Source organism: Rhamphochromis longiceps, linkage group LG20 (assembly GCF_057381845.1).
Source record: "Rhamphochromis longiceps isolate RC_006_pf linkage group LG20, R_longiceps_female_GT1.1, whole genome shotgun sequence".
In the NCBI taxonomy this organism is placed as follows: Eukaryota; Metazoa; Chordata; class Actinopteri; order Cichliformes; family Cichlidae; genus Rhamphochromis; species Rhamphochromis longiceps.
The window spans coordinates 26,462,909-26,477,179 of NC_140576.1; the positions used below are offsets into that span (position 1 = coordinate 26,462,909).

The following is a 14,271-nucleotide window of genomic DNA, read 5'->3' on the forward strand; positions in this document are numbered from 1 at the left end:
ATTGTTATGTTGGGATGTTCAGAATAATTACATACAGCTTTTTAAAATATAATGAAAACCTCTCTTGCACTTCTTCAAAACAAGGCTGATGCTGAAACTTTTCAATGTGAACGGGACTGTGGCGAAAGAATAGGCGGACTGTGTTCCTTCCTTGATTTGTCTCCATAAGCTGAAGAAAAAGAAAACAGCCAGAGCCGGTGTGACCTTAGACAATATAAATCAAAACAAAATGACCGACTACTCCACCTTCCAAACAATGAACCAGACTGTGTTGCCTTTCATAAGACCTGTGCACTCATACAGGTTTTGTTGCTTTTTTCTTTGGTCTGATCTCACTGTATACTATTGTGTTCATGTTTGAACAGCAATACTCACAGACACACATCTAAGGAAGTTGTGCAGTGTGTTTAAGTGAACGTTGTGCAACAAACAGATTTCTTTCTTCTGGAAGATCCAGACCCAACCGCAGTACAGAAATACTCAGCTTGGTGAGTGTGTAGTACATCAAGTAATATTCACTAGAACAAACATGCTAGACTGAAAGATGTGTATCTTTTAAAACTGTGGTGCTTTTTTGTTTTTGTTTGGCGTAAATGGCCAGAAAAATCAAACTTTTCTAACTTCATGCTCACTCACTATATGTCTGAGTCACTGCTGACATTAATGGTTAAACCGGCGAGTCACGCCTCTTGTTCACAATTTCAAGATTATGTCAGTCAGCAGGAGTAACGCAAGAAGGTAAGCAAGCTTCAGGATGCTTAGTCCCCAACAATAAATCTGTGGTTTTTACTTTATATACAAGTTATTTTATCTAGAAAACAAAATAAATATAAATGTTTATTATCTCTTTTTTTTTTTTTTTTAATTTGAATATTGATTAAGTTATTCTTTAAATTTCACCATGTGTCTTGCTTAGTGTGGTTGGTGAACACAGCTGAAAGGAAAATGTTGTAATTCTTGTGTTTCTCAGTTTTACCAATGCTGCAGTGTGTACTTTGACCTCTGGTTGTATGGCAAGCTGTTATTTATTATTTATTTATTATTTTTTATAAATCTCTGTTAACCCTAAAATCATCAACTAATTAATAATTATTATTACATTAACTACTGATTTTTTTTTATTGCAATTACTAGTTTAATTTTACTGATGACTCGTTATACCATCTTGCATCATGTCAATATGCCCAATATTCACAATTTCAAAATAATGTTAAGTTAGTTTAAAGCAACACAAAACCACGTGAGCAAACCAACAGAAGGCTGAGGCAGGAGCAGTCCTAGTAAAAACATAAAAACTAAAAAGCAGTAACACTGCAGTCACAAAGGTTAAAGTGGCAAAGGTGGTGTTGGTGAACTTACAGGTATAATTACTGTAGAGCTGATTAGTGGTGCAGGATCAAGCAGAAACAGCAGCTCCAGAATCTTAGATTAGCAAACTCTAACACTGGGATTTACACTTTATCAGATTATGAGATCTGTTATTAAAACGAGAAACTGGATGTGATTCTGATCCTTAAACTGATCTTTAAACTGAATCACAGCCATTAAATGTATATCAGAGGTGCCTTTAACATGCAAATTCCAGTTTAGCATTTTGTTCATCACCTCTGATGTTTAAAACCTGAGGTCACAAGCTAGAGCTACATCTGCCACTGCATGATGATAATCAGTCAATAGTCCACAGCATGAAGCATATACTGTTTAAATTTTTTTTTTTTTTATAACATAAAGTGTTAAATGAAGGCATATATTAGGATTAGAGTGATTTTCTTTTACACTTCTGTGCTATCGTGCCACTTTCTGCCAAAAACCTCCCTCTGCTGGCCGTTAAAAATAATACAGATTTAAGGATTTACTTTTGCAGATAATCTGTTATTTCAATCAAAGACCCACAAACAGTTTTTTTAATGTGGACAGTTCCCAAGGACCTTTTTTTTTTTAACTTCCAGTGCCTCTCTTATGGAACAAAAAAGCATCATGTTTTCTAGACCGATGGAAGTTAAAAATATCACTTCTGATCTGTGGGGGGAGAAGTCAGCCTACGCAGTTGTTAAAAATGTTTTAAGCATAGCTTTATGTTGTTGCACAAGTAAGGACTGGAGAAAACACGACATACACTTTGATTTTAAGGGCAAATCATTCTCACAGATGGAGCTGCCACCTCGCCCACAACTGTTTGACTTCAATGGAGTCTCCATGACCAACATCTTCACTGACAATTGGGACAATGTACAGAACTTCAAAGCAAGACCGGATGATATTCTTATCGCAACTTACCCTAAAGCAGGTACTGATCTGTATATAAAAGTATGGAGCTTATGTAATCATAGTATTTTTTTGTGTGTGCACACACCCCACTTTTCAGTTATTTATTTGTAAAAAATGTTTGGAATCATGTATGATTTTCGTTCCACTTCTCACGTGTGCACCACTTTGTGTTGGTCTTTCACGTGGAATTCCAATAAAATTGATTCATGTTTGTGGCTGTAATGTGACAAAATGTGGAAAAGTTCAAGGGGGCCGAATACTTTTGGAAGCCACTGTATGTTTACAGCTAAACATAAAACATTTTGTCCATTTCAACCTCAGGAACCACGTGGGTCTCTTACATCCTAGATCTTCTGTATTTTGGGAACATGAGTCCAGACCGTCAGACATCCATCCCTGTTCATGACAGAGTTCCCTTCCTGGAGATCTGCGCACCTCCTCTACCTTCAGGTTGAATCACGTGTCCACTGTCACTTTAAAATACATCAGACAATTACAATGTTTAGTATATTAACCTGTGGTATCTAATCCTCCTGATAATTCAGGTGCAGACCTGGCAGACAAGCTTCCCACCACTCCTCGTCTCATTAAAACTCATCTACCAGTCCAGTTTGTACCAAAGTCCTTCTGGGAGCAGCGCTGCAAGGTCTTGCACATACACCCATAGCCACACAGATATGTGATTTATGAAACTCCCAGACCATAAATTAGTTTTATCTCTTTCTGTAGGTGGTCTATGTGGCCCGCAATGCAAAGGACAATGCAGTGTCCTATTTCCACTTTGACCGCATGAACCTTATCCAGCCAGAACCAGGAGACTGGAGCAGCTATCTGCAGGGTTTCATGGAGGGAAAGAGTGAGTTCAGTGTAGTTTTACAGCAAAGAGACCACACTATTTCATTTCCTGTATAAACATTCCTTTGTGTATTGTTCTGTGGCTTCAGGGGTTTTTGGATCCTGGTATGACCATGTGAACGGCTGGTGGGAGAAGAAGCAAAGTTATTCAAATCTCCACTACATGTTCTATGAAGATTTGATTGAGGTGAGCTGGGCTAACATGTGTACCATTTCCAACTGAGCTCTAACACTTTGTTTAATCATCACACGCCTTTTAGAAGATGCTTAAAATGCCAAACCAAACTCTCAGTTCAACTCAGAAATACTGTCTAAAAATGACATGCATCAATATTCTAATCCAATTACTACATTTTTCTGATGATACGTGGTAATATTTCTCAAACCAGGCTGTATTTTATTCGTTCTTCGAGCACTGGGTGGTGTGCATTTTAATTCCACAGTGCAAGAAAAGCCAGCCAGAGCTGCAGATGGGTGTACAAAGAAAAAAAGCTATGACTCGTGAAGACTTTATAATGTTTGGTATCTCTGAAATTCACTGATTGCAAAAATTTCTCTAAACCATGTCCAGTATATTTTGTTAATTGAATCCTTTTTGATGCATAAGTAACAAATAGAGAACACACTATTTTCCACCAAATCCTCATCCAGCAAACATCTCTGCTATGTGAAGGGGAAATCCCCACTCAGCATACACATATGCACACTAAAATGTGGGACCTGGCCAGTCAGCCAGCAAGATTTTTCCTCTTGTGTTCCTGGCAACATATCAGTTTTTAGCCTGAGATGCTAACCGTCTGTGTGGACTGTATTGGATCAATGATTTGTTGTAAACCTTGTAGACTTATTACCAAAAGTTTAAACATTTATGAATGTGCTACAAGTGAGTATTTATCTATTATCAACATTACTAAACCACAGATAAAGTAAATTAATTTATTGCATGCTAATCTAAAGGTTCTGAAATTTAGGAAACACAAAAGGGTAGAAAAAAATCATATCTAATTTTAATGTGAACAGGACTCTGAGCAAGAAATAGACCGACTGTGTTCCTTCCTTGGTTTGTCTCCATCACCTGAAGAGAAGGAAAGAGTCAGAGCCAGTGTGACGTTTGACAGCATGAAACAAAACAAGATGACCAACTATACTTCAGTTCCAGTGATGAACCACAAGGTGTCTCCTTTCATGAGAAAAGGTACAACTTCCTGCTGGGCAACATTTTTTTTCCTCTATATCTATATCAGTGTGTGCTCCATTTATCATTAGGTTAATCAAATACTCTGAATGTTCTCCTTCTCCAGGGAAAGTTGGTGACTGGAAGAACCACTTCACTGTGGCCCAGAATGAGCAGTTTGATGAAGACTACAAGAAGAAGATGAAGAATCCTGATTTAAAGTTTCGCTGTGAAATTTAAAGCCCCAGCTGGGCATGATGGAGTTCTGATCTGATGTAAGTTAAGAAAAATCAAATGTTATACTTGATTTATGTAATTTTCTTCCACTGTGATGCAGATGCATATAAATAACAAAACATGAAAAACAATTCATTGACACTGAGGTTTAACCAGAATAATAAAGAATTAAAAAAAATCACCAGTATGTCTCTTCTACTTGGGCCACAGCCTTTTGATGATGAAACTCTTTAATATGAACAGGGCTCTGAACAAGAAATACACAGACTGTGTCTTTATGAAATATGGATGGGCATGATGGAGCTCTGATGTGATATTTGTGTCAAGGAATACATTTTTAATTTTATCAACATAACTATACAACTATATAACATAAAGACTTAGTGGAGGCCATGTATCCACAATGTTATGCTCATAGACATAAATCAGACCATAAACAATGATTGTGACTGAAATTAAACTTTAACCATCGAGCTTAACTTTCTCTCGAGACATACGGTGAACTTATGACGAAGCTTTGTCTTTCTACGAAGTAGAACTGTAGCAATGTCCTCCTTCTCAACATCCATGAATCCTCTCTGTGGTCTTCCTCTTTTCATCCTGCCCTGCCCAGCTTCACATTCAACATCCTCTGCCCAACATATCCACTATCCCTCCTCTGCACATATCCAAAGAATCTCAGCTTTTCCTCTCTAACCAACCACAGCCTCAAATCTTCTTTTTGTGATGCCACTAACATCAAACTATACATCATAGTCTTGTTGTTATCCTTCTGTCACAAATCACCTGTGAAACTCTTCATCTCTCTTTATACCATCCTTTCCTTTGGATGATTTACCCCATGTATTTAAACTTGCCCACGTGTCTCCCTCTCATTCACAGTATTCTACTGGTTGCTTCTGTTGACTATATTTCCTCTTCTCTCCAGAGCATACCTCCACCTCCCCCAGGCTCTCTTCTACCTCCTCCCTATTCTCCCTACAGATCATATCATAGTCCATGAAGACTCACATCTAACCTCATCTGTCAGCAGTTCAGCTTTCAGTCCCATGACCACTACAAACAAGAAGGGACTGAGAGGTGATCCCTGATGTAATCCCACCCCTGCCTTAATCCTAACTGTCACTCCAGCTCCACTGCTCACTACTATCTCAATGTCCTCATAAATGTCACATACTTCTCTGTCACTCCTGACTTTCTCATTTAGTACCACAGTTCCTCTCTTGGCACCATATTAAATGCTGTCTCCAGATCCATAAAGACACAGTGAAAGTCCTTCTGCATGTTTTTCTACACTTCTCTATCAACACCCTCAAGAGAAACATCTGCAGTGCTCTGTCTCAGCATGAAGCCATATAGCTGCTCATTGATCATCTCCTTTGTTCTTGACTTAGATTCACAGTTATTTCACATATCTTAATGCTATGACTCATTAACTTTATCTCTCTGTAGTTACTACAGCTCTGCACATCACCTTTGTGCTTTAAAAGTGGTAACGTACACTTCTGCTCCATTCCTCAAGTGACTCTCATTCTCCAAGATATTTGTTAAACAATCTGATTAAAAGGTCCTAGACTTCTCCACACCTCCACAGGTATGTCATCTGGACCACCTGCCTTTCCACTTTTCATTCTTTTTCAGTGCTGCCCTCACTTCCTCCTGACTTATCCTTTGGAAGCTCCTCAAAATCCTCCTTCCATCTTCTCAGCACACTAGCTTAACTCAGTAGTACATTTCCATCTCTATCCTTAATCAACCTAACCCGCTGCACATCCTTTCCAGTTCAATCTCTTTGCCTGTCCAGTCTCACTTACAGCTCGCTACAGGCCTCTTTCTTTTCCTTTGTCACCTCTCTCCCCCTTTTCTCACCTTAACCATACACTTAGCCTCCCAGTACTCCTGACTACTTTCTTCATCTCTATACTTACCCCATTTTTGCTTCATTAAACTCTACCTTTGAATACTTTCCTGAACGTCTTCATTCCTCCACCAAGTGTCCTTGCCTTCTTTCTTCTGTCCTTAAAACTTCAGCTGTCCTTTCCCAGTTATGTGATAACTCTTCTCTACTACCCAGAGCCTGTCTCAACTCCTCCCTGAACTCTGCACAACATTCCTTCTTCTTCAACACCCTTGCCTCTGACCTTCACTTGCTTCCTTATCTTAATTTCCATATCCAGTACTGCCTAGCTACATTATCCTTGTCACCACCTTGCAGACAGCTTTCTCTTTCAGATTTCACCTTATGCTTACGATATAGTCTGTGTCCACTCTTATATGTTATCCCATGTCCCTCCCTCTTCCTGAAATATGTGTTTACCATAGCCATTTCCTTCCTTTTCACAATATCCGCCACCATCTGTCATTCTCTTTACCCCTGCTCTCTTCACTTACATATCCATTGACGTCTGCTCCAGTTATCAAGCTTAGTCATCCAGCGTACTCCAGAATTCCTCTTTCTCTTCTATCATCCAGCCTGTGAGGCATACACATTGACAACATTCAACATCATGCCTTCAATTTCCAGCTTCAAACTTATGATCCTGTCTGACACTTTCTTCTTCTCCTCTGCAACACTATTCATGTACTCTTCCTTCAACATTACTCCTACTCCATTTCTCTTCCTATCTACACCATGGTAGAGCAGCTTGAATCCACCTCCAGTGCTCCTCGCCTTGATTCCATCTGGTCTCGTGTGCACACAGTATCTACCTTCCTTCTCTCCATCACATCATCCAGCTCTCTTCCTTAACCAGTTATAGTCCCGACATTTAAAGTCCCTACTTTCATCTCCGCATTCCTGCCTCTCTTTCTCTCGCTGCCTCTGAACACGCCTTCCCCCTCTGCTCTTCCTTTGTCTTCGGTCAATAGTAACATAGCTTCCGCCGGCACCCTGGTAACCAACACCACTGGAAGTGGTCGTCGTTAACCTGGGCCCGACCGATCCGGTATGGAAATCTCATAATTGATGATCATCATGTTTGATTTGGCAAAGGTTTTACGCCGGATGCCCTTCCCGACCGAAGATGGGGGTACAATTTGTGACGGGGAACACCGGCACTGGGAGTACTCTGGCTTGTGGCCCCCTCGTGGCTGTGTTGATTGGTGATATATATATTTACATTTTATCCCAGTCATTATTGTATTTTATCTTTCGTGCAACATGTTATGATCCCTGAAGCCATGGCTCAGGGGGACCTAACATATGAGATGCCAGCGCGCTTTTATAGTTCAACAAATATTTAATAGTAGAAAAATAATTACATAAAAAGACCGAGATGGGAGGCTGGGGCATAAACAAACAAAAGGGAAAGATCATTAACCAACCAGACACTTGGCGATCGGGATTCTACATTAATCCCCAAACTACTATTAGCAAAATTAAACAAAAAGAACCAAAACCATAAACAAGATATCCGGATCCAAGTAACAATAACCAGCACTGCAACAGCAGCTGCAAATTAACGCTGTGCTGGTGGAGATGAGAGAGAGCGAGGGGGGAGGGAAAGAGAAAGCTCTTGTTCTGCTTTTTCAAGCCTTATACAAAATTTGGTTAATATTTATAGCCAATCAGCGATTGAGAAAAAACAGCGAGCCGAAAACATGGCAGAAAACCAGTATCAGGATGCATAGCACAGCAAAACAATCAAACTTCTTGTTTTTCCTGTTTGATATTTTTACTGGCAAGTTTGGATGAACTTATTTAACCCCAATCATGTGACTTTATATCACTGGTGCATGTGTTCATATTTGAACTGTCAGGCTCAGTATGAATGTAAGGGTACAACAGTCTGCGTAATTCTACGCAGATTTCAGGACGCTGTGCAGCGTGTGTGCTACAGCGAGTGTTACGCAACAAGCAGACTTCTGGGAGATCCGGATCCAGCCCAAGTGTAATACTAATCATCAGGGTGAGTGTGGAGTCCTTTAAGTAATGTTTACGAACAAACACACCAAGCTGTCAGCTGTGCACGTTTTAAAATGTGCAAAACTTTTTATTTGGCATATCAGTAAATGAAAACAAATATATTTTTCTAACATGCTGCTAAAGTTAGTTCAGCTTTTACAAAGAAAATGTTAAGCTCATTCACTAAGTGCCTGAGTCACTGCTGAGATTCCGTTTATACATGTAAGCGACCATCAAAGCTTCATAAACACTGGCTGCCAACAATAAATATGCTGTATTTATTTACACACACACACACACACACACACACACACACACACACACACACACACACACACACACACACACACACACACACACACACACACACACGTGTTTTCAAGTCCCATCTAAGATTTAATTAGTAATAATAGATTATTTTGTACATTTCACGACATATGATGTCATGGAGTAAATTAAAAATGGGAGAAATGAACAGTATGTAGGCAGGAAAAATGTATAAAAAATGTGACCCATATAGGATTTTAAAGGCAAGTAATTTCCACAGATGGAGATGCAACCTCGGCCAAAACTATATGACTTCCATGGAGTCTCCATGACCAAGATTTTCACTGACAACTGGGATAACATACAGAACTTCAAAGCAAGACCAGATGATATTGTCATTGCTACTTACCCTAAAGCAGGTACTGATGTGTTATTTAATCATGTGTAGCTTATGTAATCATAATACATTTTTTTCATAAACAATTTCCTGTTGGTGTCTGAGTTGATAGGTTTACAGCTTAACAACATTTATTCATTTCAACTGCAGGAACCACGTGGGTCTCTTACATGCTAGATCTTCTGTATTTTGGGCACATGGGTCCAGACCGTCAGACATCCCTCCCTCTTCATGAACGAGTGCCCTTCCTGGAGCTCTGTGTACCTCCTATGCTTATAGGTTGAACTATGTTGCCACTCTGAATTTAAAATACGCCAGAATAAAAAGCGCTAGGTACCAAGTTTATGTCCGTGTACTCAGTTCATTCAGAGGATTATTGCAAGTCACCAGTTTCTAGAAACTGTGCTGAAAACAGGTTCAACCTGTTGCATTCTGTTTGTTTGCATGCATCTTTCTCTGCCAAATGCTGAAAAGGAAGCTACAAAATGTAAAAGCTCCTAAAATGTAGCAGTTTTATTAGTGTGTAAATGTGTTAGGTGAATCAGAACATCTCAGAAACACCTTAGAATTTTTTAGGCAATCGGTTTTATTGTTCTGTGCTATCTAAATAAGTCTAATGTTGCATGTTATCAATCGCAAACTAATCCTTCTTATCACTCAGGTGCAGAAATGGCGGACAAACTTCCCACCACTCCTCGTCTCATTAAGAGTCATCTACCAGTCCAGTTTATGCCCAAGTCGTTCTGGGAGCAGGGCAGCAGGGTAAAAGCCATGCACAAACACCCACAGCCAGCAGTGGAGATTTATGCAAAAAGACTCAGGACGCCCTTCCAACTAAGCATTTATCACTGTTATTTTATAAATTATGTTATAAGTAATGTGACACCAATAAAAGAGTCGCACACTCAGTTCAGTCACATCATAGCCAGAAGAGCTGGAAACACCAGGTTACTCTGCCAGTGGAGAAAACTGGGTTTTAGTGTCAGAGAAAGCAAAAAAAAAATGGTGTGATGCTGCTGGGACTCTCCCCCATAGTTGAGGCTAAGTTAGCATCATTTAGTTATTTTGGATTATATTTTATTTATATTTGATTTTATATGAATAGCTTCGATTGTTGTCATTAGGTTTTGTCAAATTTAATGATTCAAGCTGTAGTAGGAATGAATGGAGCGAAGTGGGGGAACGTTAGGGAGGTCAGATCGATCTTACTCTCTCTGCTGAATTGCCACTGCTTTAATTTAAAGTGTGTCACCCCTGTGAGTGCTCCCACTGACTTGGGGCCCCAAACAGCTGCTTGCCTTGCCTGGAAGCCATTGAAATTTGCAATTCATGAAACCCTGAGATTATTGTGTTGTCTCTTTCTGTAGATAGTATATGTGGCCCGCAATCCAAAGGACAATGCAGTGTCCTTTTACCACTTTAATCGGATGAACAATGCTCAGCCAGAAGCAGGAGAATGGAGCACCTTTCTGCAGGATTTCATGGAAGGAAAGAGTGAGTTCAGTTTAGTTTTAATGTAAAAGAATCACAATGCGATCTAATTTCCTGTCTGTATACTTACTAATATTACTTTGTGTATTGTTCTGTGGCCTCAGGGGTTTTCGGATCATGGTATGACCATGTGAACAGCTGGTGGGAGAAGAAACAAAGTTATTCAAATCTTCACTACATGTTCTATGAAGATTTGATTGAGGTGCGGTGAGTTGGGCTAACATGTGTAACATTTGTTCTTCATGTTTAAAATTGTCTTGACTCTTTCCATTTACATGTTTTAATTGTTCATATCTCTTAGAGGATATGTTTAAAAGCCTTCAATAATGTTTCTAGTTATAAATGTAGTGGTTTGAAAAAACAAAACACAACAGGTGCTATCTGTAAAGACGCCAAGCCGAGACACGCTGAACTCTGTTCCTGGAAGGAGTTAGATGATAACAGAAGCAGGAAACTAGTTGGCACACCTTGTGCGTGTCACAAATTTGTCACTGAGTGCTTTTAAATAAAACCGCATGATCCATTTTTTTGATGTTACATGAGAAAAATTATCTTTAGATGACAAAAGTCAAAAAAATAGAACAAGGAGCTACAACAGACTCTGAAAGATCAGCTGCATCCACTTTAATTTCAATTCGATTTTATTTATACAGCACAAAATCACAACTACAGTTTCCTCAAGGTCCTGTTATTGTAGTACCCAGCTATTTGAATAAGCGTGCATCCATCACTGCGTTCATGCACTGCTTCAAAGAAACTGTTTTAGTTGTGTCTGAAGTTTGAGGCTGTGTTTCTTCCATTAGTGTGAATGACAGAAAATAAGAGCTTTTTGTTAAGTGGAAATGCACACAAAAGATGTAACAGTATTTCCTGTACAAGTAGTAGCATGAATCAAACTTATTAAAGCAGTAGAAAAGAAGTGTATATTTGGGCCATCACTGTATCAGTCTTCTCATGTTACTCCCTGAAGAGGATGCAAGTAAATATCTTTTCCACAAAGACACCAATGACTTCTTTTAATTCAGAATGACTCTCTATAAATAACAGATTTATTTTTTCTTTTCTTAAACACCAAATCCACAGTGATGAATATAGAACTACAGACCCGAGGGACGAAAACAATTGTTGGGGTTCCTTTAAGAGTAAGAAATATTTTCAATATTTTTGTGAACAGGACTGTGGACAGGAAATAGACCGACTGTGTTCCTTCCTTGGTATTTCTGCTTCAGCTGAAGAGAAGGAAAGAGTCATAACCAGTGTGACGTTTGACAGCATGAAGCAAAACAAGATGACCAACTATTCCACAGTTCCAGTGATGAACCAAGAGGTTTCTCCTTTCATGAGAAAAGGTACAACTGCAACATTTTTTTCTTTATATGTATAGCAGTGTGTGCTCCATTTTTCATTAGTTTAATCAAATTTATTTATTTATTCTAAATATTTTCCTTTCTCCAGGGAAAGTTGGTGACTGGAAGAACCACTTCACTGTGGCCCAGAATGAGCAGTTTGATGAAGACTACAAGAAGAAGATGAAGTATCCTGATTTAAAGTTTCGCTTTGAAATTTAGAGTCCTGGCTGGGTGTAATATAGTCCTCAGAAGTAATATGTGATTAAATATTTAACAAATAATCAAATTATAAGTTAAAAAAAAAACACAATTTCCTTATATTGTGATGCTGATGTGTACAAATCAGATCATTAAAACAAATCTTTATTAAGAATCTCTCTCTCTCTCTCTCTCTCTCTCTAAACACACTGTGACCTCTTTGCTCATAAGCAGAAATTTTGTCCTTAGACGTAGCTATGGTATAAGAGTCCCGTGACACAGCAGGTTTCAGACTGTAACCTTTTAATTTTCTCACCACACCGTCCCACCACGGTGAGGCAGATTACCTTTCTCTCGATGTTAAACCACGTGTTTAATTTGATTCTTTGATTCTATGAGTTTCCAGTGATGTGACCCCTTATTTTCTTTATGTTTCGCTTCCAAGCAGCCAGACCATCTTGTAATTTTGAAGAGATCTTGAGCAGTAGTTCTGTTGTCTTTCTGGAAGTATTTTATTGGACATCAGCTACTGAGGAATGTGTTTGTGTGTTTGTGAATTATTCAAGTATTAAAAAGCCATCTAACTCAAGGGATAAACCAGTCTTTTGTGTACAGATAACGTATTAAAGAACCGATTAGAAATTGTATCTGTTGGCACTTTGTTACTAGGAGCCTCTTCTTTTATGCACGCAAACACCTATGTAGTCAATTTCTTTAGCTGAATCTACCAAGTCTTCAAATGAACACTAGTTATATCTCAGGAGAGTGCGCCATGTGTCTTTAACAAATCTGAAGAAGCTGGACATGTGAAGGTGTGTCATCTGTCAAAAACCCAAGGAAGTGAAACAAGGAAACAGTGCCGGTTCTGGCATCATTTGGCACTGCGTTTTAGCCAATGCTGTTGGAGATTTATGAACACAGATAAATAACATCAGATTCAGGGAATAGATGTAAGCCTTCCTCTTTCACTTCAGCTCCAAAAGTGAAAGAGCGATGCCCCCTGGTGTTTGTGGAAAGTAATGACCTCCTTTTAAAGAAAGCTCAGCTGAGATGTCCTTTCAGCTGAAAAACAGGAAAGGGGCAACTGGAGGAGGGCCACAGTGAGGCCAGACATTTCAAAATTAAAGTCAGTAGAAGTTCCCCACTTTGTGAAAACTTCATGTAAATAGTTTTACAATTCTGTTTTAGGGATTTCATAACCTGTGGTACGGTACATTAAGAGATTTAAATACTTGGTTAAGATCTTCAAGCTGCTGAAAGAGCACTGAAAGTAGATGACTGTGATCTTAGGGACACTTCTGAAAACCACTGTCAGTGTCAAGTGGAAATTAAGCTCCTTTAGACGAAGAAAAAAAGAAAGAAAACCAAAACAAACATGATCCACTTTACTGAGAAAAGGTAAAAAACTATCCTGGGATTTCACAAGTCACAATTTGATATTACTTGTTGGAAATTAGTATTTATTACAGGACAGTAGTCATCCAACTTGTTATTGGTGGGTAGTTAATGCTAAAGTGGTCTGCTTATAAAGTCTGTGCATGTAACTCCTGAAAACAAATGTATTTTGAAATAGTCACAGCCACTGAAGTGAGATGTATTTACAGTTTATTTAGTTAAAACAAGGAAACACGACCAGCTGATTGTGTGATGTGCAACAGAACGGGCGTGATTATCCCCACTATTAAAATTAAGTTTTGAACATGCTGTCAAAGAATTCTCATAGTCAAAGTTCAGTTGATAAGTGTGATCACATTTCAGTTTAATCATTGTGACTCAGCAATAACAGCAACAAGAAAAGATATGATGACTATTCACACCAGGTGTTAAGGAGTTAAACACTATAATCAAAACAAATTTTCTCACGCTACAAAATATTTTCACAGACGTTTTAATGTTCATTGCTCCTCTGTTGCAAAAAGAGCAACAGCTAAATTCATTTTGAATCAGTAGATAGTCTGCGGTCCTTCCCATCGTGAATAGTCTTACTTGTAATATATTTCCCTGGAGTGGTGCAGATGGTTCATAGTACTTTTTGAACTCTGTCACATCCTGTAAGGCAAAGGAAACACTGAACATCTGCTTTAAGCTGCAGTGCGTCAGGTACAAAGTTGAATTTGGACTGTTTATTAGA

General features: G+C 38.8%; 2 protein-coding genes across 2 annotated transcripts; both read left to right on the forward strand.

Moving 5' to 3' along the window:
- Positions 1–456: 456 nt before the first annotated feature.
- Positions 457–4,706, forward strand: LOC146645468 (cytosolic sulfotransferase 3-like). The gene is made up of 8 exons (XM_085392931.1): positions 457–488; positions 2,149–2,287; positions 2,590–2,718; positions 2,814–2,914; positions 2,998–3,124; positions 3,213–3,310; positions 4,144–4,318; positions 4,425–4,706. Exons 2-8 carry the CDS (start codon positions 2,149–2,151, stop codon positions 4,535–4,537), a joined length of 882 nt encoding a protein of 293 aa, XP_085249057.1. The 5' UTR covers positions 457–488; the 3' UTR covers positions 4,538–4,706.
- Positions 4,707–7,368: 2,662 nt separating this feature from the next.
- Positions 7,369–12,729, forward strand: LOC146645469 (cytosolic sulfotransferase 2-like). The gene is made up of 9 exons (XM_085392930.1): positions 7,369–7,636; positions 8,348–8,442; positions 8,986–9,124; positions 9,253–9,381; positions 9,764–9,864; positions 10,470–10,596; positions 10,698–10,795; positions 11,768–11,942; positions 12,049–12,729. Exons 1-9 carry the CDS (start codon positions 7,558–7,560, stop codon positions 12,159–12,161), a joined length of 1,056 nt encoding a protein of 351 aa, XP_085249056.1. The 5' UTR covers positions 7,369–7,557; the 3' UTR covers positions 12,162–12,729.
- The last annotated feature ends 1,542 nt before the right edge of the window (positions 12,730–14,271 follow it).